We start from the raw sequence: 24,612 nt of genomic DNA, 5'->3' as shown, positions 1-24,612 counted from the left end.
AATAAACTAAAACAATGGGCGCCGAGCGCGTCGCGACGACATAAAAGGCGCCGGTTAAATTTAATTTTATCTGTTGTCGTCGTCGCTAGCACGGTAAACGATTGCCGCGCGCGCGTTGCCTCGTCGCAGACGCTTTTATTGGCGCGCTCTTCTTTCGTACAGCAGAGTGGATTGCATTAAAATGCGCCGAAAGCAAAAAAATTCATATTAACCAAGCTTCCGATGCACTCAAAAGCTTACACTTGCAGCGCAATAAAGGAGTCATAAAATGCGTCGTTGTTTTACATCTAAACATGTGCAGATAAAGTAGTTGTATACATAATTCGTGTGTTTCTTTTGTTTCATTCGTGGAAAAACAGGATAATAATACGTTTGTTAAAGTAAGTAGAGAATTAATGTGAAAATTTCGTTGTTGGGTTTTTAATGGCTGTAATTAATTAGTACGGATTTATTTTTCTTCCAAGTTTTTCATCTTCATCTTCATCTGCGGTTTAATATAACAACGTAATTGCGTTTTTAATTTTAATTCACCGAAATTTCCCTGAAGAAGTTTTTTTTTCCTTTTTTTTTTCTTTTCTTTTTTGCCTTTTATTTACTTTTCTTAGGTACGTAATTGCTTCTCTGCGTGTGTTAAACCAAAAAAATTAGAACCTAGAATTAATTATTTGAAAGAAAACGTTTTATTCACTTTTTTCCAACAAAATTTTTATTATTTTAAGTTTTAGTTGATTCTAGATGCTTAAATGTTTTTCTTCCAGGCGGAAACTGCATTAATGTACGATGCAGTCCACTTGTTCGCGAAAGCTCTGCACGATTTGGACACCAGCCAACAGATTGACATTAAACCACTGAGTTGCGACGCGCTGGATACCTGGCCGCATGGATACAGTTTAATTAACTACATGAAGATTGTATGTTTTTAGATCTAAAATATTTCAAAATTGTATTTGTGACATCATTTCGTATTTAGGTCGAGATGAGAGGACTCACAGGCGTGATAAAGTTCGACCATCAGGGCTTTCGCAGCGATTTCGCGCTGGATATCATCGATCTGAGTCGCGAAGGGTTGAAGAAAATTGGCACGTGGAATTCTACCGAGGGTGTTAATTTTACACGGACCTACGGCGAGGCGTACACACAAATCGTTGAAATTATACAGAATAAAACCTTTGTTGTGTCGACAATATTGGTATTTAAAATTTTAATTTAAAAATTTTATTTTTAAAGAAAATTAATTGTTTTTTGGGGTTTTTATAGAGTTCACCTTATTGTATGCGAAAAGATTCATCAGAGAAGTTAACAGGAAACGCGCAATTTGAAGGATATGCAGTCGATTTAATTCACGAAATTTCACGAATTCTCGGCTTCAATTACACTATCAAACTGGCACCTGACGGTCGCTACGGATCATTAAATCGTGAAACTAAAGTAAGTACTTGTAAAAACCTTAAAACTTCATCAGTATTCATCTTGGTTTTAATTACAAAAAGTTTAGCATCATAAAACTCGTTTTTTATATTTTTTTCTATTATGTGAGGAAAGCGGATAAATTATTTGCAAAACTGTTAATATTTTCGTGCAGAAAAAGTGCTAATACTACGCTGGTGGTATTAACATTCGCTTTTTTCTTGTTTGCTGATATCCTAGCCGCCAGAATGTTGTGATAGAGTTTTAGAAGTTTTGCCGCAATGATATTGTTGCGTTCGCGCTCGCTTAACGCCCAAGGCTTATAGTTTGCCGCAAAAGAACCAAAAATAAAACGAATATATCAAAATCCAACATGTTCCAAACTTTACAGATTAATCCTTTGTTTGTTATAATCAGAATACATTATTTTTAGCTTAAAGTTTTAAACGCGTTTTTTTTATTTTTTTGGTATTTTTTGTTAGGAATGGGATGGGATGATGAAAGAGTTATTGGATCAGAAAGCAGACCTGGCCGTGGCGGATTTGACCATAACATATGATCGTGAGCAAGCCGTGGACTTCACGATGCCGTTCATGAACCTCGGCATCAGCATCCTCTACCGGAAGCCGATCAAGCAGCCCCCGAACTTGTTCTCTTTCCTGTCTCCACTCTCGCTCGACGTTTGGATCTACATGGCTACTGCTTATCTTGGCGTTTCCGTTTTGCTCTTTATTCTTGCGCGGTAAGCAGAATTACAAAAACCTTTTATTCTAAAATAAAATAATTGCAGTTCCCTGTATAAAAATAGTAATATAGGTTGAAGAGATCAACATGGACCAGTTAACTCCAATGATGATATCATTTCTCAATATGTCGAATATTTTTCTTTAGATTCACACCATACGAATGGCAGAATCCGCATCCATGCAATCCGAACCCGGATCATCTCGAGAATCAGTTCACGCTCTTCAACTGTATGTGGTTTGCGATCGGGTCGCTCATGCAGCAGGGCTGCGACTTCCTGCCCAAGTAAGAACTAACCGCCATGTGTGTATGTATGGTTACAGATTCAGTCCGTACGAGTGGGACAACCCGCATCCGTGCAATAGTGAGCCCGATGTGTTGGAGAACCAGTTCACGTTGTTGAACTCGCTATGGTTCACCATCGGCAGTCTGATGCAGCAAGGCTCCGATATTGCGCCGAAGTAAGTCGATGGCCGCCTCATCTATTGCTTTCTCTAATTGCAAATTATCAACAAACACACTCTCTATCACGGAATCACGGAGACTTGCTGTATCAACCACTATTTTGAAACATATTCATAATTTTCTTCCTACACACATGCTTTAACTATCAATCTTTGACTTTATTTTAAAAAAAAACACTAGTAAAATGTTGATAGTTAAAGATATGTGCAGATGATGGTAGTTTGAAGCAATGATAAACATTTTTAGAGCGGTGTCAACTCGGATGGTGGCTGGGATGTGGTGGTTCTTCACACTCATCATGATTTCATCCTACACTGCGAACCTGGCTGCGTTTCTAACTGTCGAACGTATGGATTCACCTATTGAAAGCGCTGAGGACCTAGCCAAACAAACAAAGATTAAATACGGTGCTTTGAAAGATGGATCAACTGCTGCATTCTTCCGGGTATGTTATTTTATAATAATTTAATAATTTACAAACATTTATTGATTAATTTCAGGATTCTAACTTCTCCACGTACCAACGAATGTGGTCTTTTATGGAATCAGCCAGACCAACTGTTTTTACGATGAGTAATGTCGAAGGAGTCGACAGGGTAGTAAAAGGCAAAGGTAGCTATGCGTTTCTGATGGAATCCACATCAATCGAGTACGTGATTGAAAGGAATTGCGAATTAACTCAAGTTGGAGGAATGTTAGACTCGAAAGGTTATGGCATTGCGATGCCACCAAGTGAGTTACTAAAGTAATATTAAAACCATGCACTAAACTAATTTATATTTATAGCCTCGCCATTCCGTACGGCCATCAGCGGTGCAATTCTGAAACTGCAAGAAGAAGGAAAGCTACATATCTTGAAGACGCGCTGGTGGAAAGAAAAACGCGGCGGTGGCTCGTGCAGGGTGAGTATTAATGTGTCATTAATGCATTTCTGTGTTGGTGGTACCTGTGTATACCTGTTGCGTTTTATCCTGCGGTCGTAAATTACGTTTTTCCCGGCGCATCCGCCATAAGAACAGCGAAAACACATTTTCGAAGGAAACACAAAAACATTCTGATTTATACGGTGTATATTGTTATTATTTTCTCACATACTTAGGTTTATATCATTCCGTGTGATTTATAACTGGCTGCAATGTTTTTATTGATGTGTTTCGTATTCATTTAGGATGATACAACAAAAGCGTCTAGCACCGCCAACGAATTGGGTCTGGCGAACGTTGGCGGCGTATTCGTTGTGCTCATGGGCGGCATGGGGGTGGCGTGCGTGATTGCTGTCTGCGAGTTCGTGTGGAAGTCGCGCAAGGTGGCCGTCGAGGAACGGGTGAGCAGCATCCTACACGACACGTAGCTGTAAGCTGCACAAAAAATCAATATGAAAGCATGCGAACGATCCGAACGTAGGCAACCCAATAATCACAATCAAAAAGCGAGCCATAACCAAATTATTCATGGCGGAAACGTGTGTGCCAACGGATATCTAATTAACTGCCAAATAAGTATTACAATTTAAACTATTTCCAATCTATATTTACGTCTTAACTAATAATTTACCGAAATTCTACTTTCGCTTAATGAGAAAAAGTATTAAACACACCACGATGCTCAGCTCAAAATCGAATCAAAGTGAATCGATGTGTACATAAATATTTATGAGAATTCTTACTGATTAAGCCAAGAAAACAGGTTTTAATAAACAAAAAGAATTAATGTTTTAATGTGAACCAAAAGACATGCGTAGAAATTATGTAAATATTTAAACGTTTTGATATTATAAGCGAGACGAACGTTGAATTTATTAAATATGTGACTGTTGCTTAATTGGTTTAGGGTTTAGGAGTGTATTGAGAATTGGACGCATGTGAGGAAACGAATTTATTGACAATATCAAAATATCAATCAACACATTTAGAAGTGAAGTTAAAAAAAATTATTAAAAACACGGTTATCTCATCATACTTACGCATTGTTTATGAATATTGTTAATGTTTTAGCGCATTTGTTGACTTTTGTAAATCATACTCATTCACTTCAATCATGTTATGCTCTATATGTCTCTGTAAACTTGTGTGTTGGTTGGCAAAACACCGAATAACAAACTGAACAAACGAAAGCTACTAATGCCATGCTAATTTTCGTTTCATTGCGCATTCCTCGAATCCATGGTGGCCCAAACAAACAGGAGGTAATAACATTAACACAAAATGGCCGCTGTGTATTTTTACTAAATGAATTATTTGTTTTCTGTGGATGTTTTGCAGCAAACCACATTGTGTTCGGACATGTCGTCGGATTTCAAGTCCACGTTGCGCACGAAAGGCTCAAAAAGCTGCTCCTCGTCGGTGGGCCACCGGTCATCGGAGGATTCACTGGAGGAAAGTTTCTATCCGCTGGGACCCTATTCGAGTTACGGCATCGTGAACAAAAAATAAGCTCGCGGACCACACGAATCTGTTCAAGGCCTAATCTCGGACGTGAACTCTCTCATATCTATCAAGACTACGAATAGCAACTTATAACTTAGTTTTTGTGATGTGACGCAAAATAAGTTAATGGTCCAAAAACACACAAACATACACACATACACAGACAACAACGTCATTATTAGTGTAATTTGTCTTGGAATTATACAATGCAAGCATACGTGAAATAATTGAAATAATTAGTAATCAAAAATGTCATAATATTAAGAACACTTTACTTTCTACAACAATCAATCAACTTTTTCTGTTTCAATGTCAAGGTTACCATTAAGAAATCAATATAAAATATACATTTACATTGTGTTGTTGTAGAATGTATAAATTATGCATTGTACATAACATTTTGCATTTGATAAACGTAGGGTAAATTAACCGTTGAAAAAAAAACCGATTGGGTTCGTACCATCTCATTGTAAAATTGATCATGTCGAGGTCATACATTTATTGAGTATTTATTGCAATTTATCTATAAATAAAACTTGAATTATTCCATATAAAATCCACTTTATTGTTGCAGACGAAAAAACAGAAAAGAACATCAATAAATGTCACGTTAACTGTGTGTATAAATGCATTTTTACGCGACACTCATTTTTCACTTTATGACACCAACACGTGTTACAACTATTTTTCCACGTCGGTTCATCCCAGTTTTAATTTACCTACTTATCTAAAAATAAATTCGTTTTCTATGTGAATCTGAATTCACATTCAATTCTTATATTTGAATATTCACTTGGATTGTTTACGTTTTCTGCTTGTCTGGTTATCAGTAACCACTTCCAGTTCTTCTGACCTTGCTGGATCTTGCATCAACTCGTTGCTGTCAGTCGTACTGCTGTTGTCGGTCAACGCGGCAGGTTGTAACCTCTTAACGCGTTCTTTAAACTTAAATATAAACCGCAATTCGTTCATGTACGTTTCTTTAAAGTTGTCGTTCAGTTTCCGTTTGTTTTTGTAATTGTTGTGGAGAATATGCACCGCGAGTTCGATGAATGTGCCGAGGAAACTCAAAATGGTACCGACTGTGAGGATGAAGAAGACACCTTCCACGTTTTTCAAGTCTAGAGGCGTTGCTTGGCCGCCAGCTGCACCACTCTGCGAATATAAACAAAATTAATAAAGGTTAGTGGATTATTTTATTAAAATGTGTGTTTGGGAAGACATACAGCGCAATTTCCACCGCCACGTTTTTCTTTCCACCATTTTATTTTCAACGCTGTGAGTTTTCCGGTTTCTTGCAGTTTTAACACCGCGGCACTTAGTATATTGCGGTATTTTGAGTCTTTTTTCATTGCAATACCATAGCCTTTGTCATCTAGAAGACCTCCAACTTGAGCTAGAGTACAGTGCCTCTCAACCATGTATTCAATCGTAGTTGATTCCATTAGAAATGCGTAGTTTTCATTTTCTACTCGTCGAACACCAATGTCATTGTCGGAAGTCATCACATCAGGATGGTGATACATGTATTTCCATATTGTTCTGTATGTGTCAAGTTCAGAGTCCTAAAATAATTATTTTTAAAGAAAAATTAATAATCTTTTGATTAAAAAAAAATTTACTCTGAAAAAGTTTGAAGTGGCTCCATCTGTCTTAGCACCATATTTGATTTCAGTCTGACGTGCAAGTTCGTCTATATTCTTAAAAGATGTTACCAAAGTTTCTATAGTTAAGAAAGCTGCTAAATTAGCAGTGTATGATGAGACCATAATCAAAGTGAAGAACCACCAGATGCCAGCTACCATTCTTGTTGATATTCCACTAAAAACATCAAAATTAATCAAATTTAATTAAAATTATGATAGAAATATATACATTGGAGCAATTTCTGTTCCTTGCTGCATCAAACTCCCAATAGTAAACCATAAAGAATTCTTCATTGTAAATTGATTGATCAAAAATTCAGGTTCTTCCACGCATGGATAAGGATTAGTCCATTCGCTAGGACATAACCTCCCTATGAGAAATAAACTGAAAGAAACAAAAAAGTATGCCACTCCTAGTAACATCCATACTTGTATGGAAAAAGGCGACGCAAACGTGAATAAACTAGGAGGAACCGGTTCCGGTTTCCGGTATAGAATACTAATTCCAAGATTCATGAAAGGCATTGTAAAATCAACAGCTCCTTGTCTTTCTGAGGTAATTGTCAAATCTGTTATAGCTAAATGCGCCCTCTACAAAGAAACAAACTCAAACTTAACCTTAAATTCATTTTGATTTGTATTTTGTAACTAACGCCATCTATTATCTCGCGTATCATCCCATTCCACTGTTTTGTCTCTCGGTTGTAATTCCCATTAGCTCCGTCTTCTTGTATCACAAAAGTGTAATTAAAACCCAACATCAAGGATAATTCATGTATCAAATCAATACCAAACCCTTCAAATCTATCATTCCCAGATAATTGTGTAGTAGTTTCAGTTAAAAACCCATACGGTTCCGTCTAAAACCAAAATTTAAAGCCAAAAATCCTCCAAAAATATTTTAACATAATACCAACGCTGTTATAACTATAAACGACTTATTTTGAAGAATTCCTTCTTCTTCCAAGTGACTTAAGTCATCCCCACGATATGACCGTGTAATATTTAACCCGTCTGTAGAATTCCACGTGCCTATCTTAATCAATCCTCCTTCTGTTAACTCCACCATATCCAAAAGAAACTCACTGCGCACTCCATGATGATCAAATTTAATATGCCCTGTTAAACCATTCCAGATGCGCTAAAAATAGTAAAGTCAAATGACAAATGAATAAATATTTAAGTGCATTGGAACGTGCGTGTTCTGCAACATAAATATTTAGTCAAAACTTACAGTTTTCATGTTGTTTATAATGCTGTAACCATGCTCCCAGTTATCCGTCGCGTTACAAAAGAGTGTTTTTGGTTCAAACTGCTTCGCCTCATGAAAATCTTTTAGTGTTTCGTAGAACAATGACACAGCGTCGATGAGTAGCGCTGTTTTTACGTTTATTTTCCATGCGGCAAGATGGCTGGCCAGCTCGACTGGTTTTCCGAGTTTTTGTTTGATTCGCGAGAGACTATCGGCAACTTCTATTACATCATTAAGTTCAGGGTCTAGTAATCTAACCTAAAATCACAACTTTTGTATTTTTTACTTTTTTAAAAATATTTTTAATAATTACTCCGGTAATATTGCAACCAGCATATTGATACGCCGCCATATCTAATGTATGCATGTCTAAATTCATTATTAAGTAATTAAAACGTTCTGTAATTATCCCAACGTGTTGCGCTTGTAATAAAAAGTCTTCCAAAACATCAATTTCACATGCAAGAACAAAATTTACTTCTCCGCTTTTTTTAATAAGATTTAAAACAGTTCTGTAACTCCAGGAGTTGTCTAAATCCAGTTGGCGAATTTGTACTTGAAATTCTTGTTCGTTACTCGTCAGTAACTCGTCAACTTGTGCTAATGAGGCATCTGTGTCATACAGAATAGTAAATCTTTTCCATTTGTAAGCTCTGACGATGTCAACATAGACTTTTGCGAGTGTTTGTGGATGTGGATGTAAATTTAAGAGATTTCTTTCTGAACTCGTTGATTTTCTCGTATCCCAATGAGTTTCTATGTGTGGCATTTCTTTATTATCACACATTGATTGCACATGTGGTGATGATATACTAGAACTAGGTCCAAATAATGCAACCACCTGTGTTTGGAGTAGTTGACAAGCAGCTTTACTTGTTTTAAGCACATCAGTGTGATCAACGAAAACTGTTTCGGATGTTAGAAAAAGTTTGTAATTTTGATTATAGTTATTTGCCATTCTAACAGCATGTCGAAAAGCAATCTCTTCACTTTCTTCAGAAATATTAAAAATTCCACCTTAAAGTATGAGATTTAAGTCATTTTGTAGTTGACTTAAGTTAAGTCACTCACCTATTTTCAGTTTTTCTACAGAATTACACTTTTGACACAAATTGACGAAGAATAAAACACACACAAAGAATTTTATTATTTGCATTTTGTTTTTATCTACTCAGAACGTTTTGTTTTCATTTTTATTATTATTAAATTCGCCACGTGGTCACTGGTCAGTCACATTTTGTTTGCTTATTAACTCGCGATTTGCGCGGGCGTGCGCTCAACTGAAAAAGCTCAAAACTCGAACATTCGAACCTCGTTGGCGAAAGTTATTTTGAGTCACTGCCGCGCATCATAGCTTCCCGAAGTTTAAGTCAGATATTCTCATAAGCTTTCTGCGCAGATGCAGTAAAATTCTATCGAAACCAACCGCGCTTGCACAAACTGACCGTTTTGTTTCGTCTGCCATCTCTGAAGCAGCATTGCGATTGGTTTATTTTTAGTGTCATCACCGAATGGCATTTGATGTCTTCCGAATTTAAACTTAAACAGTTCACAGCAGGCGTCTTAAATAAAGCGTAAATCTAGCCAATTGTTTGGTTACATTACGTGTCAGTTGATGAATGATTTATCGCTTTTGGTTCGATTTATTACAGAATCACAGAAAGCTAAATAGAAATTGAAATATTCAAATCCACAGAGATATTTTTAGATGTTGCTTACAAAATTTTATTACCATACGCGTCTATTCAAAACTAAACAAGACTTTAAAATACTTTACACAAAACAGCTAAACGATGAATAATTCATTCAATGGCATTGAATTGGTCACAGAATTGAATAAGTTTTTAACGATTTGCAGAATAGTTTCAGTCATCACCGGGCGAAACTCGTCGTTGATTTCCTTCCAATTTTCTTCCATAAATTGTTTTAATTGTTTGCCAAGTGTCGGTTCAGCGAATAACTTCTCTAGATCAGATGTCATTCTAGTTGAATCGTAGATAATTTTGTGATTATCTGTTGTGAAATATTTTTTTCCATTACGTTCGGATTCTCCAAAAGTAAGGAAATAATCAACGGAGAAATCTTGCAGTGCCATGAAACATTTACATTTGCCTTGGATGGGAAGAATCAATAATTTCCCATTGATGTCAAAATCTCCTTGGAATCGCACTTCGTCAAAATGCATTTTGAACTCCATATTTGGACTTTTTATTCTGAAATTATTTCAGTTACAATAATTTTATTAAATTATTTTAATTTACTTACGTTAGTTGAGTCATATTAACTTTATCTAAACCATAAATTTCTAGATTCTTTAATTTAAGGACTAATCCTGGGCTAGGTTCAATGGTTAATTCTTCAAGATGAAAAGGCACTAATGGAGGCAGGTGTAATCCTTTAATTCCGTCTTTTAAATGCGGAAGTACCTTTGGAACATTGTCAAGCACACATTGCGAGATTGTATTTTCATCGTAATTACACTTATTGATGTAATCAGCTATATAAATTATTAAAATAATAAAATTAAAGCAGAAAAATATGTTTTTCAACTTACGAACTCTCCCTGCAATTGCACAAGCAAACGAACAAACAAATAAAAATATTGGAACCATTTTAACATCTATAACATTTACTGACTTGTTCTAAACTGCTGGACGTTAAAAACAATCTTTCAATTTATGTAATAACTACTTGGTGTAATTATTGCGTGCAATTATGCAAATGCATTAACTTGTCATCGCTTTTAACTACTTTCAAAGCAAATCAAAATTAAATTTAATTATTGTGATGTCTGTACACACGTTGAAAAATAACAACTAGAAAGTCTATAACCGATTATTTATTATTTAAACAAAACTATTAAAAAATTTAATTGTTTAAAGAGCAAACAAATCTTCCAATGCGACATTGTTTGTGATTGAATTAAAAATCACATCGATGATACTTTTGACTGTTTCAGTGATTGACGGTCGCAGTATATCTTCAATTTCTTTCCAGTTTTCATTCAGGAAAGCATTCACTTGTTCTCCGAGAGCTTTATCACCGTTGAATAAATTATCCAATTGTAGAGAAATTTTGCCAGCGCGAAATTGAAAATCTCCGTTTGTGAGTTGTAAGTGTGGCTTGCCGTTGATCTCGACAGGACGATAGATGTATTCGTAATGTACCAAAAATTGATACAGTGTGATATTGGCGGGACCATGTCCTTTGATTGGCAGGATAAGAATTTTTCCGTCGATGTCATAGGTTCCAATGATTTGAATTTTTTCAAAGTATAAATCTAGTTTACCAAGAAATTCTTCGGGGACTGAACTAATGATATATGAAAATAAATAATATTAAATTTTATAATATAATAATAAATAGGAGTATGTAGCGCTTACATCATTTCCCTGACATCAAATGAATCCAAATCAAAGACATCTAAGTCTGATAATTTGATTACAAGATCTTTAGTCGCTTCTATTACGAGTTCGGCTAAGTGGAATGGAACTAACGGCGGAACGCTTAATTCCTTGATGCCTAGAATATATAGGTTATAATGAATTTTGAGGTTATGAATGTTTAAAAGTGTTGATTTGTTGATTTACCTTCTTTTAGATGTGGTTTTATGTTAGGTATGTTGTCTTTCATGCATTTCGTCATCGAAGGATCGTGAAATTTGCATTTTGTAATATACGACGCTAAAAGCAAACAAAAAACTAAATTTTACTTCCAAAAATATTTAAATACTTACGTAATTTTTTGCCCCAGCATGCTACAACACAAATGAATAACAAAATCAGTAGTTTTGCCATGTTTAAGAAAACTTGCGTTAACACGTTCTGAATTTATTTATATAGAAAAATTTGACAATAAATTTGATTGAAGCAATTCAATTTTATGAAGTATTATAAACTAGTTTTGTGTGTTTTAAATGGTCTTGTTTCTATACATTAAATAAGATGTTTCGTAACTTGTGATATATTAAACTTTGATTTACTGCTTAATCAAGAAGGAATAATTCATCCAAAGGTACACTTTTTGCAATTTTATCAAAAATGGCACCGACCAGTGTAGTGACAGTTTCGGTCACAGCAGGTCGCAGAAGGCCTTCGACATCCTGCCAATTTTCATTCAAGAAATTGTTCACTTGATCCCCAAGAGTTTTATCACCGTTGAATAAGTTATCCAGATGCAAAGTGATTTTTCCTGATTTAAAAGTGTAACGTTGATCGGAAATATTCACAAACATTTTTCCTTTTCGTTCTATCGGTTGGAACCTGTAGTTGAAAAGCACATTGAATTGATATAGGGTTATATTGGCTGGGCCGTGTCCTTTGATTGGTAAGACCAGGATTTGTCCGTCGATGTCATAGGTGCCGAGAATTTGGATTTGGTCAAAGTGGAATTCCATTTCGCCATCAAAAGTTTCTGCATTTAATCTAAAAATTAAAATAAAGACATGTTATTTATAATTTTTTCAATTCCATTTTTAAAACGCCAATAAAAGCGGATGGCTAAAATCGTGACTAAAGTACTTTAGTCACAAGTATACGAATATACTTACTTTATGTTTTTAATTTCAAATTCATCTAAATGTAGAACATCCAAATCAGTCATTTTGATTTTCAGGTTTTGACTAGCATCGATGAGAATTTCTTGAACATGGAACGGAGCTAACGGTGGAATTGCCAATTCTTTGATTCCATCTTTTAAATGTGGCTTAATCACAGGTATGTTGTCCATTATGCATTGTCCCATGTTGTCGTCGTTGAATTTACATTTATTAATGTAAGAAGCTAAAGATTACATCAAATTAAATTATTTTTTAAACGATTTAAGAAAAATTGCGTACGAATATTATGTTTATTTAAATTTTACGTTATTGACTTACATTTTTCTTAAACTCAAACAAAAAAACGCAAAAAAATTGTAATTCAATCACGTAAAATTTAAATAAACATAACAATAACAATGAATTACGTGTTCTGTAAAGAAAATAAAATTACTTACGAAGTTTAAATGCAGAGCATGTAGCGATGCAAGCAAGAAGAAATACAATAAATTTTGTCATTTTTTTATTCGCAAAAGAAATAATTAAATGAAAGTTTTAACTTATGATAACTATTACTAGTAGTATTTAGTACTAAATTCATTTTATGTTGAGACTAACTTTTATACCTTTCCAAGTTCACTAAGCATAAAATACTCGTAACGTAATTAATTGTAACGAATCAGCGTGAATCTGCATTTTATTAAATCATTGCACCTTTTTTACTATTACCTACCAACACGTGTGTTTATCGAGTTGCAAGTAATTACAGACACAATTAAAAGGCGTTAGTTATGAAAATGAACAAAATTGTGCAATTCATGGACTATAAAAGTGTATAAAAATGTAAATTGTGTATCAATTGTGTCTAATTTAAAGTAAACTTCTTAAATCTGGTAAAGTTAATTTGTTTCGTATAAATTATAGATTGGTATATGTCTTAAGAATCCATTTATAACTGGATTGATTAAATACCAACTGTATGCATTTTCCATTGCGTATTTTACTTCATTATAGACGTCACGCCAATTTTCGTTTAAGAAAACGTTCATTTCTTCGCTAATTCGTTGATCCGACGGAAATAAATTACCAAAACTAAAGGAATTGTTCTTGATGTGTGTGATATTGGTTCTTGTATCTTCTGGTTCAGCGCTGACATAGTAATACTTTTTACCTCGACGTTCTTCTGTCAATAGTTTAGCTTTATATTCAAAATCAACACCAGCTGTAAACCAATGCAAATTTTTAAACGTAAAGAAGTCAAAGAATTTCTTTTTGTTTTAACTTACTTTGTATGACATGCATGTCTCCACTCGATTTCAGAGTTAAAATTAACATTTTCCCATTGAAGACGTATATTCCTACGAATTCTAACCGTGGAAGATATGCTTTTATGAATAATTCGTTATCAGTCATGGAAATTTCTTTAATTTCTGTTTCTCCAAGACCAATTAAATTCATGTTGCGCATTTCGACTTCTAATTCAGGTGTCGCGTGCATTGCTATCTTTTCCACTTGGATCTTTGTTATATTTGGTATTTTATATGTCGCTTCGCCTAAAATATAATATTTTTTATTTTTTAAGGGAATGCAATAATGATTTTTATTTACCATTAGCAGCTAAATGTTGCGTAATGCGATTTACATTTTCCAATAAACATTGAGATAAGTTTGAATCATTTTTGCGACATAATTTTACATAATCAGCTGAAATTTAATGTGATTACTATACAAGTAGAATTTTAAAAGTAAATTTCTTACGAATTTTGCAGCAAACGCAAGTTAATAACAATGCGAAACATGCATTGAACAGGTACATCTTGAATAGTGTATAATGTTTGAATTTTCGGCTTTAAAAGAGGTTTTCGTGCGAGTTTTCGTGCTAATAAACGTTTTATTTGTGTTATTTTGTGTTCATTAGTAAAAGTAAATTGCATATGTAATTACAATAGTTATCGCTGATTGTTGCAACGCGAAAATAATTTAATTGTTAGAAAAAAGAAGATAATTACAAAACAAAAATTAAAATAATTATAGAAAAAAATTGATAGTAGGTCAATATTCGATTGCATGTTGTAATAGCTGCTGTGATTGCAGCTATACTGCAGCGATAATGCAAACTACTAACGTACCCCACTCATGTTACAACCAGCAATGTTATTTACTTCAAGAAATAAACATGTCAGTCTCTTTATGTTTGGATTCTGCGGTGCACTGTAAAGTGATTATTGTTTGTTTTAGGAGTCTAGCAGCTGAACCCGATGTGAGATGGTAGCCATTTTGGTATCAAACTGTAAGTAATAAAATTATTTATAAGTTTTATACATAACTTTTGTAAAAGTCCACGGGGAAGCCACAAAAACGCTATTTTAGTGTTTCACACGTACTGATTTTTGTTTGTTTTAGTGGTCTAGCCTCTGAACCAGTTGTCGCAGCGTCTTCATACATACAACATATTGTAGGTATTAAAATTCTTTACAATTTTCATATACAACTTTTCCGAAAAACTCTCGGGAAAGCCACAAAAATACCATTTTACTGTTTTGCTGGTGCTGATTTTTGTTTGTTTTAGGCGTCTAGCAGCTGAACTCGTTGTCACAGCCTCTTCATTTTCACATCATATTATAGGTATTAAAATTCTTTACAATTTTCATGTACACCTTTTCCGAAAAACTCATGGGAAAGCCACAAAAACGCCATTTAAGTGTTTTGCTGATGCTGATTTTCGTTTGTTTTAGGTGTCTAGCAGCTGAACCCGTTATCACAGCGTCTTCATTTCGGCGCCAAATTGTAGGTATTAAAATTCTTTGTAATTTTTATATACAACTTTTCCGAAAAACATACGGGAAAGCCACAAAAACGCCATTTTACTGTTTTGCTGGTGCTGATTTTTGTTTGTTTTAGGCGTCTAGCAGCTGAACCCGTTGTCACAGCGTCTTCATTTTGGCGTCAAATTGTAGGTATTAAAATTCTTTATAATTTTCATATACAACTTTTCCGAAAAACTCTCGGGAAAGCCACGAAAACGCCATTTTACTGTTTTGCTGGTGCTGATTTTTGTTTGTTTTAGGCGTCTAGCAGTTGAACCCGTTGTCACAGCGTCTTCATTTTGACATCATATTATAGGTATTAAAATTCTTTATAATTTTCATATACAACTTTTCCGAAAAACTCTCGGGAAAGCCACAAAAACGCCATTTTACTGTTTTGCTGGTGCTTATTTTTGTTTGTTTTAGGCGTCTAGTAGCTGAACCCGTTGTCACAGCTTCTTCATTTTGGCGTCATATTGTAGGTATTAAAATTCTTTATAATTTTCATATACAACTTTTCCGAAAAACCCTCGGGAAAGCCACGAAAACGCCATTTTACTGTTTTGCTGGTGCTGATTTTTGTTTGTTTTAGGCGTCTAGCAGCTGAACCCGTTGTCACAGCCTCTTCATTTTGGTGTCAAATTGTAGGTATTAAAATTCTTTATAATTTTCATATACAACTTTTCCGAAAAACTCTCGGGAAAGCCACAAAAACGCCATTTTACTGTTTTGCTGGTGCTGATTTTTGTTTGTTTTAGGCGTCTAGTAGCTGAACCCGTTGTCACAGCTTCTTCATTTTGGCGTCAAATTGTAGGTATTAAAATTCTTTATAATTTTCATATACAACTTTTCCGAAAAACTCTCGGGAAAGCCACGAAAACGCCATTTTACTGTTTTGCTGGTGCTGATTTTTGTTTGTTTTAGGCGTCTAGTAGCTGAACCCGTTGTCACAGCTTCTTCATTTTGGCGTCAAATTGTAGGTATTAAAATTCTTTATAATTTTCATATACAACTTTTCCGAAAAACTCTCGGGAAAGCCACGAAAACGCCATTTTACTGTTTTGATGGTGCTGATTTTTGTTTGTTTTAGGCGTCTAGTAGCTGAACCCGTTGTCACAGCTTCTTCATTTTGGCGTCAAATTGTAGGTATTAAAATTCTTTATAATTTTCATATACAACTTTTCCGAAAAACCCTCGGGAAAGCCACGAAAACGCCATTTTACTGTTTTGATGGTGCTGATTGTTGTTTGTTTTAGGCGTCTAGCAGCTGAACCCGTTGTCACAGCCTCTTCATTTTGGTGTCAAATTGTAGGTATTAAAATTCTTTATAATTTTCATATACAACTTTTCCGTTTTAAAAACTGTCACAGCCTCTTCATTTTGGTGTCAGATTGAAAGCCACAAAAACGCCATTTTACTGTTTTGCTGGTGCTGATTTTTGTTTGTTTTAGGCGTCTAGTAGCTGAACCCGTTGTCACAGCTTCTTCATTTTGGCGTCAAATTGTAGGTATTAAAATTCTTTATAATTTTCATATACAACTTTTCCGAAAAACTCTCGGGAAAGCCACGAAAACGCCATTTTAGTGTTTTGCTGGTGCTGATTTTTGTTTGTTTTAGACGTCTAGCGGTTGAACCTGTTGTCATAGCGTCTTTATTTTGGCGCCAAATTGTAGGTATTAAAATTCTTTACATTTTTCATTCGCAACTTTTCCGAAAAACTCACGGGAAAGCCACAAAAACGCCATTTTAGTATTTTGCTGATGCTGATTTTTGTTTGTTTTAGGCATCTAGCAACTGAATATTGTAAGTACTTATTCCTGACTGACAATAATCTTGTCAGTGTGTTCCTTTTGTTGCAAATAATTTATTAAATTTATGTTAAAATTTACTTAGGTTGCAAAATAATTTTTGTGAGTAGTTTACTTGGCAGCCGCGAAACTGAACTTTTTGTTTGTTTACTATTTGCTTTGTTCATCTTGCCTCTCAACAGTCTTAACTCTCTTCCCTACTTAGTCGGCCGTGCGTTGTTGCGCGATGCGCACGTGTTTTATTCGTCAGTCGACATTCGTGGCATTCGGTGCCGACATTCGGTGCTTGCGTTACATTCGGGCGATCGTCGACGGCGTGTGGTAATTACGGGATAATGTGATAATTATTGCGCGTAAAACTCAGGATTAAGATTTAGGTGCGCGCGTGGCTTCTGTCGGATATCTTCCGGTGATATTGAATTTCCATTGGATTTATTATGTCATGATTTGTTAGACACGTTTCGGCTGTGTAGCATCTTCAGTCATTGTAACTAAATAAATAAGGTGAAATAAGGTAATACGTTGAAATCATAATTTATTATATTTTGATTTGCATTTTTATTGGAATAAAATAATAGTTGACGTAATACTATCAAGCATATTTATTTATGTATTCTCTTTATCGTTTCCAGAAATAGTTACAAAAGTTATTTTTGTATGGTGGTGTTTGTATAAAGGCTAGTGTTGTTGTTTTTAAAAAGGTGAGAAATATAACAACATTTATACCTGAAACGAATATGTTTTGATAAGTGTGCATTGTGGCTCAGGTGGCATGCGCATATGCTAGCATGCTGGAGGTTCATGGATCGAATCTCAGTTGTAGAAAGCAATTTTATTAAATAATAAGAAATTTACGAAATGTGGGTTGCATACCACAAAAATTCAAGATTCAAATGTTAGAAATATCTTGAAAAGCAGAGTACGACGAAGCAACAGTAAGAATAAGTAGAAGATGGTGGAGGAGCAAGTAGAGAGCAGCAGCAGGAGAAGTAAGAAAAGAAGAAAAGAAGAGAGAGTACAGGAAGAAAAGAGAATAGGGGTGACAGAATTTTTAAAATTTTTTGGCACGTGTCGTTATAAGACAGTCTACGGTCGATCGCCCACTGCTTCGATGCGTCCATTACTCCCGGCCCATCCTACAGCTACGATGTCTCTGCGCTTCATCCCCGGAATTATCAGGCATATCAACCATTTTTATGGTGGGGGATCATTCCCAGAGAGAGGGAACTCCTTATAAGGACATCCTTTTAAGGACTTGTACAAATATTTCTAATTTTTAAGTCGCCTCAAGAGAGGGGACACTTAAAAATATTCTTACAAGTTCTGACCTATAGCTGAAATGAAAGAAGGAACACACAAATCACACAGGATACCTTAACAATTTTTATAGTCCCCTGAGAGAGGGAACTCTCTTAGAAACCTGTTCCTGAAATGATAGAAAGGAGGGATGCACAAGTCATAAGACACAGCCATTGCCTTTAACATTTCTTTATTAACAAACTAAATACAATATACCTTTAGAATTTGAAATTTCTATACCTACAAAACACGTGACGTCATTTTAAAACATGTTTATGACCTGCATAGCCGCGCTATGCTAACGGTTGCGAAATTACAAAAGATAACACTGGAAAAAAAAGCAAATTGCGCCCTGTTTTCGCGTGACATTAGTGGAAAATTATATACAGGGTGTTACCAAAAGAAAATTTTCAATTCAAAAAGAAAATCACCCCAAAACAATAAAGATTGTCAATTTTTGGCTGCGCATAAAGGAAAATTTACATACTGGGTGTTGTCAAAAGAAAATCTTCACTTGAAAAAGAAAATCGCCCCAAAACAATATAATTATGCTCATTTTTCACAGAGCATTAAGAAAATTTATATACAGGGTGATACAAAATCAAAATTAAAAGTGAATGTTTTATTACCTGTTTTCTACTGTTTATCTAGAGGAAGTGATAAGTACGTGAATAGAAACATAATAAATAATACAATTGCCAATAATTATAAATTTATTAAACACATTTTGAAGATATACTAAATTCAGATCTCTTATACACAAATTAGCACAGACAGAATTATGAATACAAAAGCAAAAAGAAGGCACGACAAAGTCCCGAATGAGAGCGAATGTGCAGCCGACGGAATGCGACAATATTCCAATACATGTACTACAAAGGTTATTATATGCAACCATGTGACGACTATGCTATGGATTAAAGTGTTTACTAATTTATCAGATCTTTTTTACTTATAAGGTGATAAATATACATTTGTCTGTTTAATTCATCGAATGTTAATAGAATATAGTATTTATGTCACATACTTTTTTACGTTTTCGCAGGTGAAATATTCCATACGGTACACAAATGATGTTTAATCAAATTAATAATAAAATGGATACACAAAACAAAACCACTACGAATCCTTAGCCGACGGCCGACGGTAAACACGTGGTGCGTACGTTGTAAAACTACGAAATTCTTGGTTTCACGCGCGCTAACTCATTAAATATAGGCCGCACTGGTCTGTTAATTCTAATCTTATCTGTGGTGACTGATTGTAATTCAACTACCAACTTAAAATCACAAGAAACGCGATAAGTCGCCATGAAGACCGCTGCGCAAGTAAACGCGTGCACACTACGCCGCAGTGCACGATCGACTAAGTAAGAAATGGCACAAACACTGCTGAGCGCATCGGATGCGCTGCAACGCAATAAAAACAAGTTGTTTGTGCACTAACACCGATAAGAGACAAGAGTGCGAACTAGGAGTATAAACAATTCATATTGTGGATACAGTTCAATACAATGGAAAGATTTTATATTCTGAACGTACTCTCTTATTCACATTAACAATGTATCCTAAAATCCAGAATTATATGATCTACTAAAAAAAACTACAACTCCTAGCGCAACGAGTACTACGGTACACACACACAACTTTCAATATAACTTGCGTCACGGAATTTTCTTGCAAAACATTTTGATACTAGGAGATACAGGATTAAATTCTGCACCTGGGAAAATTATTTCAAACTAATTGTGACACCGCGTTCCGCATCTCCTACATCCGTGCTGAAGTTGGTGAGACGCCCAGATCGTGCGCAAACCCGAAAAAACAACAGAAAATTACAGTTTTATGCAAATTTTCGCGGGTTACAGGGAGAGTTTCTGCAACAAACTATTACCACCCGACGAAGAATATAATTCCGCATCTTTTGACGCCGCGCTGAAATTGGTGAGACGCCTAGATCGCGCGCAAACCCCAAAAAACAACAAAATATTACAGTTTTATGCAAATTTTCGCGGGTTACAGGGGGAGTTTCTGCAACAAACTATTACCACCCGACGAAGAATTTAATTCCGCATCTTTTGACGCTGCGCTGAAGTTGGTGAGACGCTTAGACCGCGAGCAAACCCAAAAAAACATTGAAAAATTACAGTTTTATGCAAATTTTCGCGGGTTACAGGGGGAGTTTCTGCAACAAACTATTACCACCCGACGAAGAATTTAATTCCGCACCTTTTGACGCCCCGCTGAATTTTCTTGCAATAAATTTTAATACAGGGTGATATAGAATTAGATTCTGTACTTGGAAAAATTATTTCAAACTAATTTTGACACCGCGTTCGCGTGTTATATCATAAAAACTACAATTCCTAGCGCAACGAGTACTAGTGCGTATATACTACAGCTCATAATTTAACTCGCGTCACGGAATTTTCTTGCAATAAATTTCAATACTGGGAGATACAGATTTAAAATTTGCACCTGAGGAATACAGCAGCAATCAGGCACAAAAAAAAAACGGAATCTATCGGGAGTGAATACACAGCTGACGGAACGCGACAATATTCCATTCTTGTATTACAAATGTTATTATATGCAACCATGTGACGACTATGCTATGTATTAAAGTGTTAACTAATTTTTCTGATCTTTTTTACTTATAAGGTGATAAATCCACATTGGACTGTTTAATTCGTCGAATTGTAATAGAATATAGTTTTTATGTTACATACTGTTTTACGTTTTCGCAGATGAAATATTCCATACGATGCACAAATGATGTTCATTCAAATTAATAATTAAATGGATACACGAAACAAGCCTGAGTATTTCTTAGCCGAAGGAAGATATCCGACGGCCGACAGAAAACACGTGGTGCGTACGTTGTAAAACCACGAAATTCTTGGTTCCACGTGCGATAACTCATTAACTATAGGCCACACTTGTCTGTTAATTCTAAATCTTATCTTTGGTGACTCATTGTAATTCAACTACCGACTTAAAATCACAGGAAACTCGATATGTCCCACGAAGACCGCCGCGCAAGTAAACGCGTGCACACTACGCCGCAGCGCACGATCGACTAAGTAAGAAATGGAACAAACACTGCTGAGCGCATTGGATGCGCTGCAACGCAACAAAAACAAGTTGTTTGTGCACTAACATCAATAAGAGCCAAGAGTGCGAACTACGAGTATAAACAATTCATGTTGTGGATACAGTCCAATGCAATGGATAGATTTTATATTCTGAACGTACCCACCCTCTTATTCACATTAACAATGTATCCTAAAATCCAGAATTGAATACAGTCAAAATTGAAAGGCAGTTTAGGAGATAATTGCAATTGAAAAATCTGGGAACAACAAGGCAAATCTCTTATATTAGCTCCTTTAACAACTATTATTGAACTTTTACTTCACGTAATTAATATATTTCATTATCCTGTTCTATAAAGAATTTTTGGAAATTCTATAATCTTCACGTGACGCGGGTGACGATAAAAATGACTCCCATTCAGGGCATCGTACGAGGGTAGCGGTAAAAGTGACTCGATTCAGGATACCTTACGAGGCTAGCGGTAAAAGTGACTCGATTCAGGGCACCGTATGAGGGTAGCGGCAGAAGTGACTCCCATTCAAGGAACCGTATGAGGCTAGCGGTAAAAGTGACTCCCATTCAGGGCACCGTACGAGGGCAGCGGCAAAAATTGAAAAAGTCACTTTTTAGTACTTTCAGTCGCGTTTTTTGACATTTTACTTTAAGAAATATAATTATGTTTTTATCTAATAGAGAATTTTCCAATCTTTCATAATCAGCAATTGGTTGCTTGTTATCGCTTTTAATTTAAAACGTGGTTAGAAATAAATCTTCTAACAAATAAAACTAAATCCTTGATCAGAAAATGTTATAGTTATAGTTTTTCATACCTTCTTCAACTGGTTTATGGTTAGGTGTATCCGTCGATGTGTCGTCTGAACCACAATAATCAAAAATGCCGATACACCCATAACACCTAACTTAGACACAAACATTGGACACACATTGTACACAAATGAGTAAAAGACGTACTCGTAATTCAGCTACGTACATTTTCATTTATTTCACTTCCATTTATTCAGCACTTCTACTCAATACACCCCATTTATTAGTGAATACGTCTATGGCCAAACAAATCGAACGCGATTTACCGAATAAAATTAAATTAAATATTGCAAAGACAGACACCAAACCGCACGACAGTACAATCGCAACTGAAGCTAAGCGCGATGGCGTGATGTGTACGCGTTGCAAAAGCGATATAAAAACTTGTTTATAAACAACCGCAGGTAGACGCCTGCATCCCAAGTGTCTCAAATTGATAAAACAATATACACTTAAAATAATTTAAAAATGTATTGCAAATCTATTACATACATGAAAGAAATTAAAGCAAAGACGAATTTAATCAAATATATTACATTAAATTAAATCACCATATCAACAAATCCGAATAATCATCCCATTTTTAAACAAAGAAACCTGAAACATTTCCACATACACACTTTACAAACATTGGGAGTAATAGCTTCAAATATCTATCAATTAAAATCCATCGATCACCTAAATTGATTGTTTTTGTTAAATTTATCTGTAAAAGTGATTTATTTGAAAATCACTCCAAGGTCTACCTAACAACAATACATGAGTTAGTACATCACCATACTTGTATGTGTGGCGTAATTTTATTTATCACCTAGAACACAGTGACAAATGATAGGTGAAACAAATGATAACAACACCTCATATAGCATATATAAGCATTTCAGCTGATCACACACGTATCTACTAACATTTGCGTAACGTTAACACGATGTGGTGTTTTTCCCTTGTGTCTCTGTGCCTGCTGGCAACAGCAACCGCACAACGCACGTGTACAATCTCCATCCAGAAGGACCTCTCATCAGCGTCGCCATTACTCCTACGCCAATTCCAAGTCGCACGCACCACCAACGATGCCTACTATCTACCTAAAAACAGATACGGCGATATTGCATTCAATGAGAACGACATTATCAACTTATCCTGTCCCAATGGTAAAGTTATCTTCAACGGAGGAAATACTGGTCAATCTATTGTTCCGGTACGATGCACAGGAAGCGGAAAAGTTTTTGAAGTGATAAGCAGCAAAGCAACAGGCACATTATCACAATTCAAATGTTCTCAACCCGGACACATCGCACGCTACACAGGAAAATCATGTCTCAGCGGATTCAAAGAAATAGAAATTGGTTTCCAGGTAAGTTCTGCAACATTCCTACGAGAAATCACAGTTTGTTTCGATTCGACAAAACAAAACGCTGCCTATTCCGCATACAACCTCACCAGACTGATTAAAGGAAGTCAGTACAGCACACCACGACCGGAATTTGAAGATGGAAACTTCTACAACGTGGGTAATCATAAAGTAAATAGTTTATACACAAATTACGTGCAACGTATCAACGTTAATAAACAACTAGGACTCGCACAAAACTCTAAAATGTACATTGGTAATGGAGATTACTACCTGAGTCGTGGACATCTCACCGCAAAAGCTGATTTTGTTTATGGTAACCAACATAATGCTACGTTCTTCTATGTTAATGCAGCACCGCAATGGCAGACATTTAATGGTGGAAATTGGAACGAAGTAGAGCAAAGTGTACGTCAACTGGCAAGCGATAGAGATTTAGATCTTGAAGTCTATACCGGAACTCATGGTGTGATGACTTACCACATGCAACTTCCGGAAAACAAACGGAAGTGTATCTGTACAGCGAGAATGGAAAACAAGCTATACCTGTACCGAGATTATATTGGAAAGTGGTTTATGATCGTAGGACCAAAGCAGGTATAGCTCTCGTTGGTCTCAACAATCCTTACAACAAAGCTGTTTCCGAAGATGTGCTATGCACAGATGTCTGCAATCAATTAACATTTAGCATCACATGGAACCGCACTGACCTTGTACAAGGATACGGCTATTGCTGTGAAGTAAATGAACTGCGTAAAACTGTTAAAAATATTCCCAACATTGCTGTTAATTCAGTCTTATTGTAAACTATAACAAGAAATATATTTCATCTTAATCTGCAATGTGTGTTGCCTACTTAACACTCACTTAGCTTTTGTAGATATAAATAATACGAGGGCTACTCCAAAACTTTCAGAACAAATTAAGTACACTTTGCAAGTGTATATGTA

The 24,612-nt window shown here is 35.5% G+C and overlaps 6 protein-coding genes and 1 long non-coding RNA gene across 11 annotated transcripts in view; 3 read left to right on the top strand and 4 right to left on the bottom strand.

The window, feature by feature from the left end:
• KaiR1D (Kainate-type ionotropic glutamate receptor subunit 1D) overlaps positions 1-4,744 on the top strand; it is a 33,949-nt gene extending 29,205 nt beyond the window's left edge. For 2 of the 5 annotated variants that reach the window (XM_065314653.1, XM_065314651.1), the window contains exons 8-17: positions 360-380; positions 759-911; positions 971-1,189; positions 1,258-1,428; positions 1,890-2,149; positions 2,299-2,436; positions 2,863-3,061; positions 3,117-3,348; positions 3,403-3,518; positions 3,785-4,744. In XM_065314653.1, coding sequence (XP_065170725.1) covers positions 360-380; positions 759-911; positions 971-1,189; positions 1,258-1,428; positions 1,890-2,149; positions 2,299-2,436; positions 2,863-3,061; positions 3,117-3,348; positions 3,403-3,518; positions 3,785-3,967 — 1,692 coding nt within the window. In that variant the 3' untranslated portion in view covers positions 3,968-4,744. Of the gene's footprint in view, positions 1-359; positions 381-758; positions 912-970; positions 1,190-1,257; positions 1,429-1,889; positions 2,150-2,298; positions 2,437-2,474; positions 2,613-2,862; positions 3,062-3,116; positions 3,349-3,402; positions 3,519-3,784 lie in introns of all 5 variants that reach the window. The other 3 variants (XM_065314652.1, XM_065314655.1, XM_065314654.1) reach the window with 3 other exon arrangements.
• An 839-nt stretch (positions 4,745-5,583) lies between these two features.
• LOC135801240 (glutamate receptor ionotropic, kainate 2-like) lies at positions 5,584-9,497 on the bottom strand. Its single transcript, XM_065314649.1, has 10 exons — positions 9,012-9,497; positions 8,254-8,957; positions 7,923-8,198; positions 7,602-7,829; positions 7,342-7,548; positions 6,918-7,279; positions 6,665-6,863; positions 6,269-6,607; positions 5,836-6,197; positions 5,584-5,769 (listed from the first exon to the last, which is right to left on the bottom strand). Exons 1-10 carry the CDS (start codon positions 9,094-9,096, stop codon positions 5,766-5,768), a joined length of 2,766 nt encoding a protein of 921 aa, XP_065170721.1. The 5' UTR covers positions 9,097-9,497; the 3' UTR covers positions 5,584-5,765.
• On the top strand, positions 6,103-17,679 carry LOC135801247 (uncharacterized). The gene is made up of 10 exons (XR_010550338.1): positions 6,103-6,224; positions 14,716-14,767; positions 14,881-14,936; positions 16,043-16,094; positions 16,209-16,260; positions 16,375-16,426; positions 16,541-16,592; positions 16,736-16,787; positions 16,902-16,957; positions 17,068-17,679. It is a non-coding gene; the product is annotated as an uncharacterized lncRNA (long non-coding RNA).
• On the bottom strand, positions 9,640-10,654 carry LOC135801245 (circadian clock-controlled protein daywake-like). Its single transcript, XM_065314659.1, has 3 exons — positions 10,495-10,654; positions 10,206-10,437; positions 9,640-10,153 (listed from the first exon to the last, which is right to left on the bottom strand). Exons 1-3 carry the CDS (start codon positions 10,550-10,552, stop codon positions 9,727-9,729), a joined length of 717 nt encoding a protein of 238 aa, XP_065170731.1. The 5' UTR covers positions 10,553-10,654; the 3' UTR covers positions 9,640-9,726.
• On the bottom strand, positions 10,762-11,810 carry LOC135801244 (protein takeout-like). Its single transcript, XM_065314658.1, has 4 exons — positions 11,677-11,810; positions 11,531-11,623; positions 11,324-11,462; positions 10,762-11,252 (listed from the first exon to the last, which is right to left on the bottom strand). The coding sequence occupies exons 1-4, from the start codon at positions 11,735-11,737 to the stop codon at positions 10,817-10,819; spliced, it is 729 nt and encodes a 242-aa protein (XP_065170730.1). The 5' UTR covers positions 11,738-11,810; the 3' UTR covers positions 10,762-10,816.
• LOC135801243 (protein takeout-like) lies at positions 11,755-14,348 on the bottom strand. The gene is made up of 6 exons (XM_065314657.1): positions 14,236-14,348; positions 14,086-14,181; positions 13,764-14,030; positions 12,936-13,699; positions 12,490-12,721; positions 11,755-12,364 (listed from the first exon to the last, which is right to left on the bottom strand). Exons 4-6 carry the CDS (start codon positions 12,994-12,996, stop codon positions 11,926-11,928), a joined length of 732 nt encoding a protein of 243 aa, XP_065170729.1. The 5' UTR covers positions 12,997-13,699; positions 13,764-14,030; positions 14,086-14,181; positions 14,236-14,348; the 3' UTR covers positions 11,755-11,925.
• Positions 17,680-23,169: 5,490 nt separating the features above from the next.
• On the top strand, positions 23,170-24,504 carry LOC135800675 (uncharacterized). The gene is given in 2 exon segments (XM_065313981.1): positions 23,170-24,158; positions 24,161-24,504. Coding segments are annotated over 2 exon segments (1,227 nt in total). The 5' UTR covers positions 23,170-23,239; the 3' UTR covers positions 24,469-24,504.
• The last annotated feature ends 108 nt before the right edge of the window (positions 24,505-24,612 follow it).

This window comes from Atheta coriaria, unplaced genomic scaffold (genome assembly GCF_025399875.1).
Source record: "Atheta coriaria isolate IRGN ID8LTWV9N9 unplaced genomic scaffold, Caltech_Dcor_3.1 hic_scaffold_10_pilon, whole genome shotgun sequence".
NCBI classification, from domain to species: Eukaryota; Metazoa; Arthropoda; class Insecta; order Coleoptera; family Staphylinidae; genus Dalotia; species Dalotia coriaria.
This window is presented reverse-complemented; position numbering and strand designations above follow the sequence as displayed.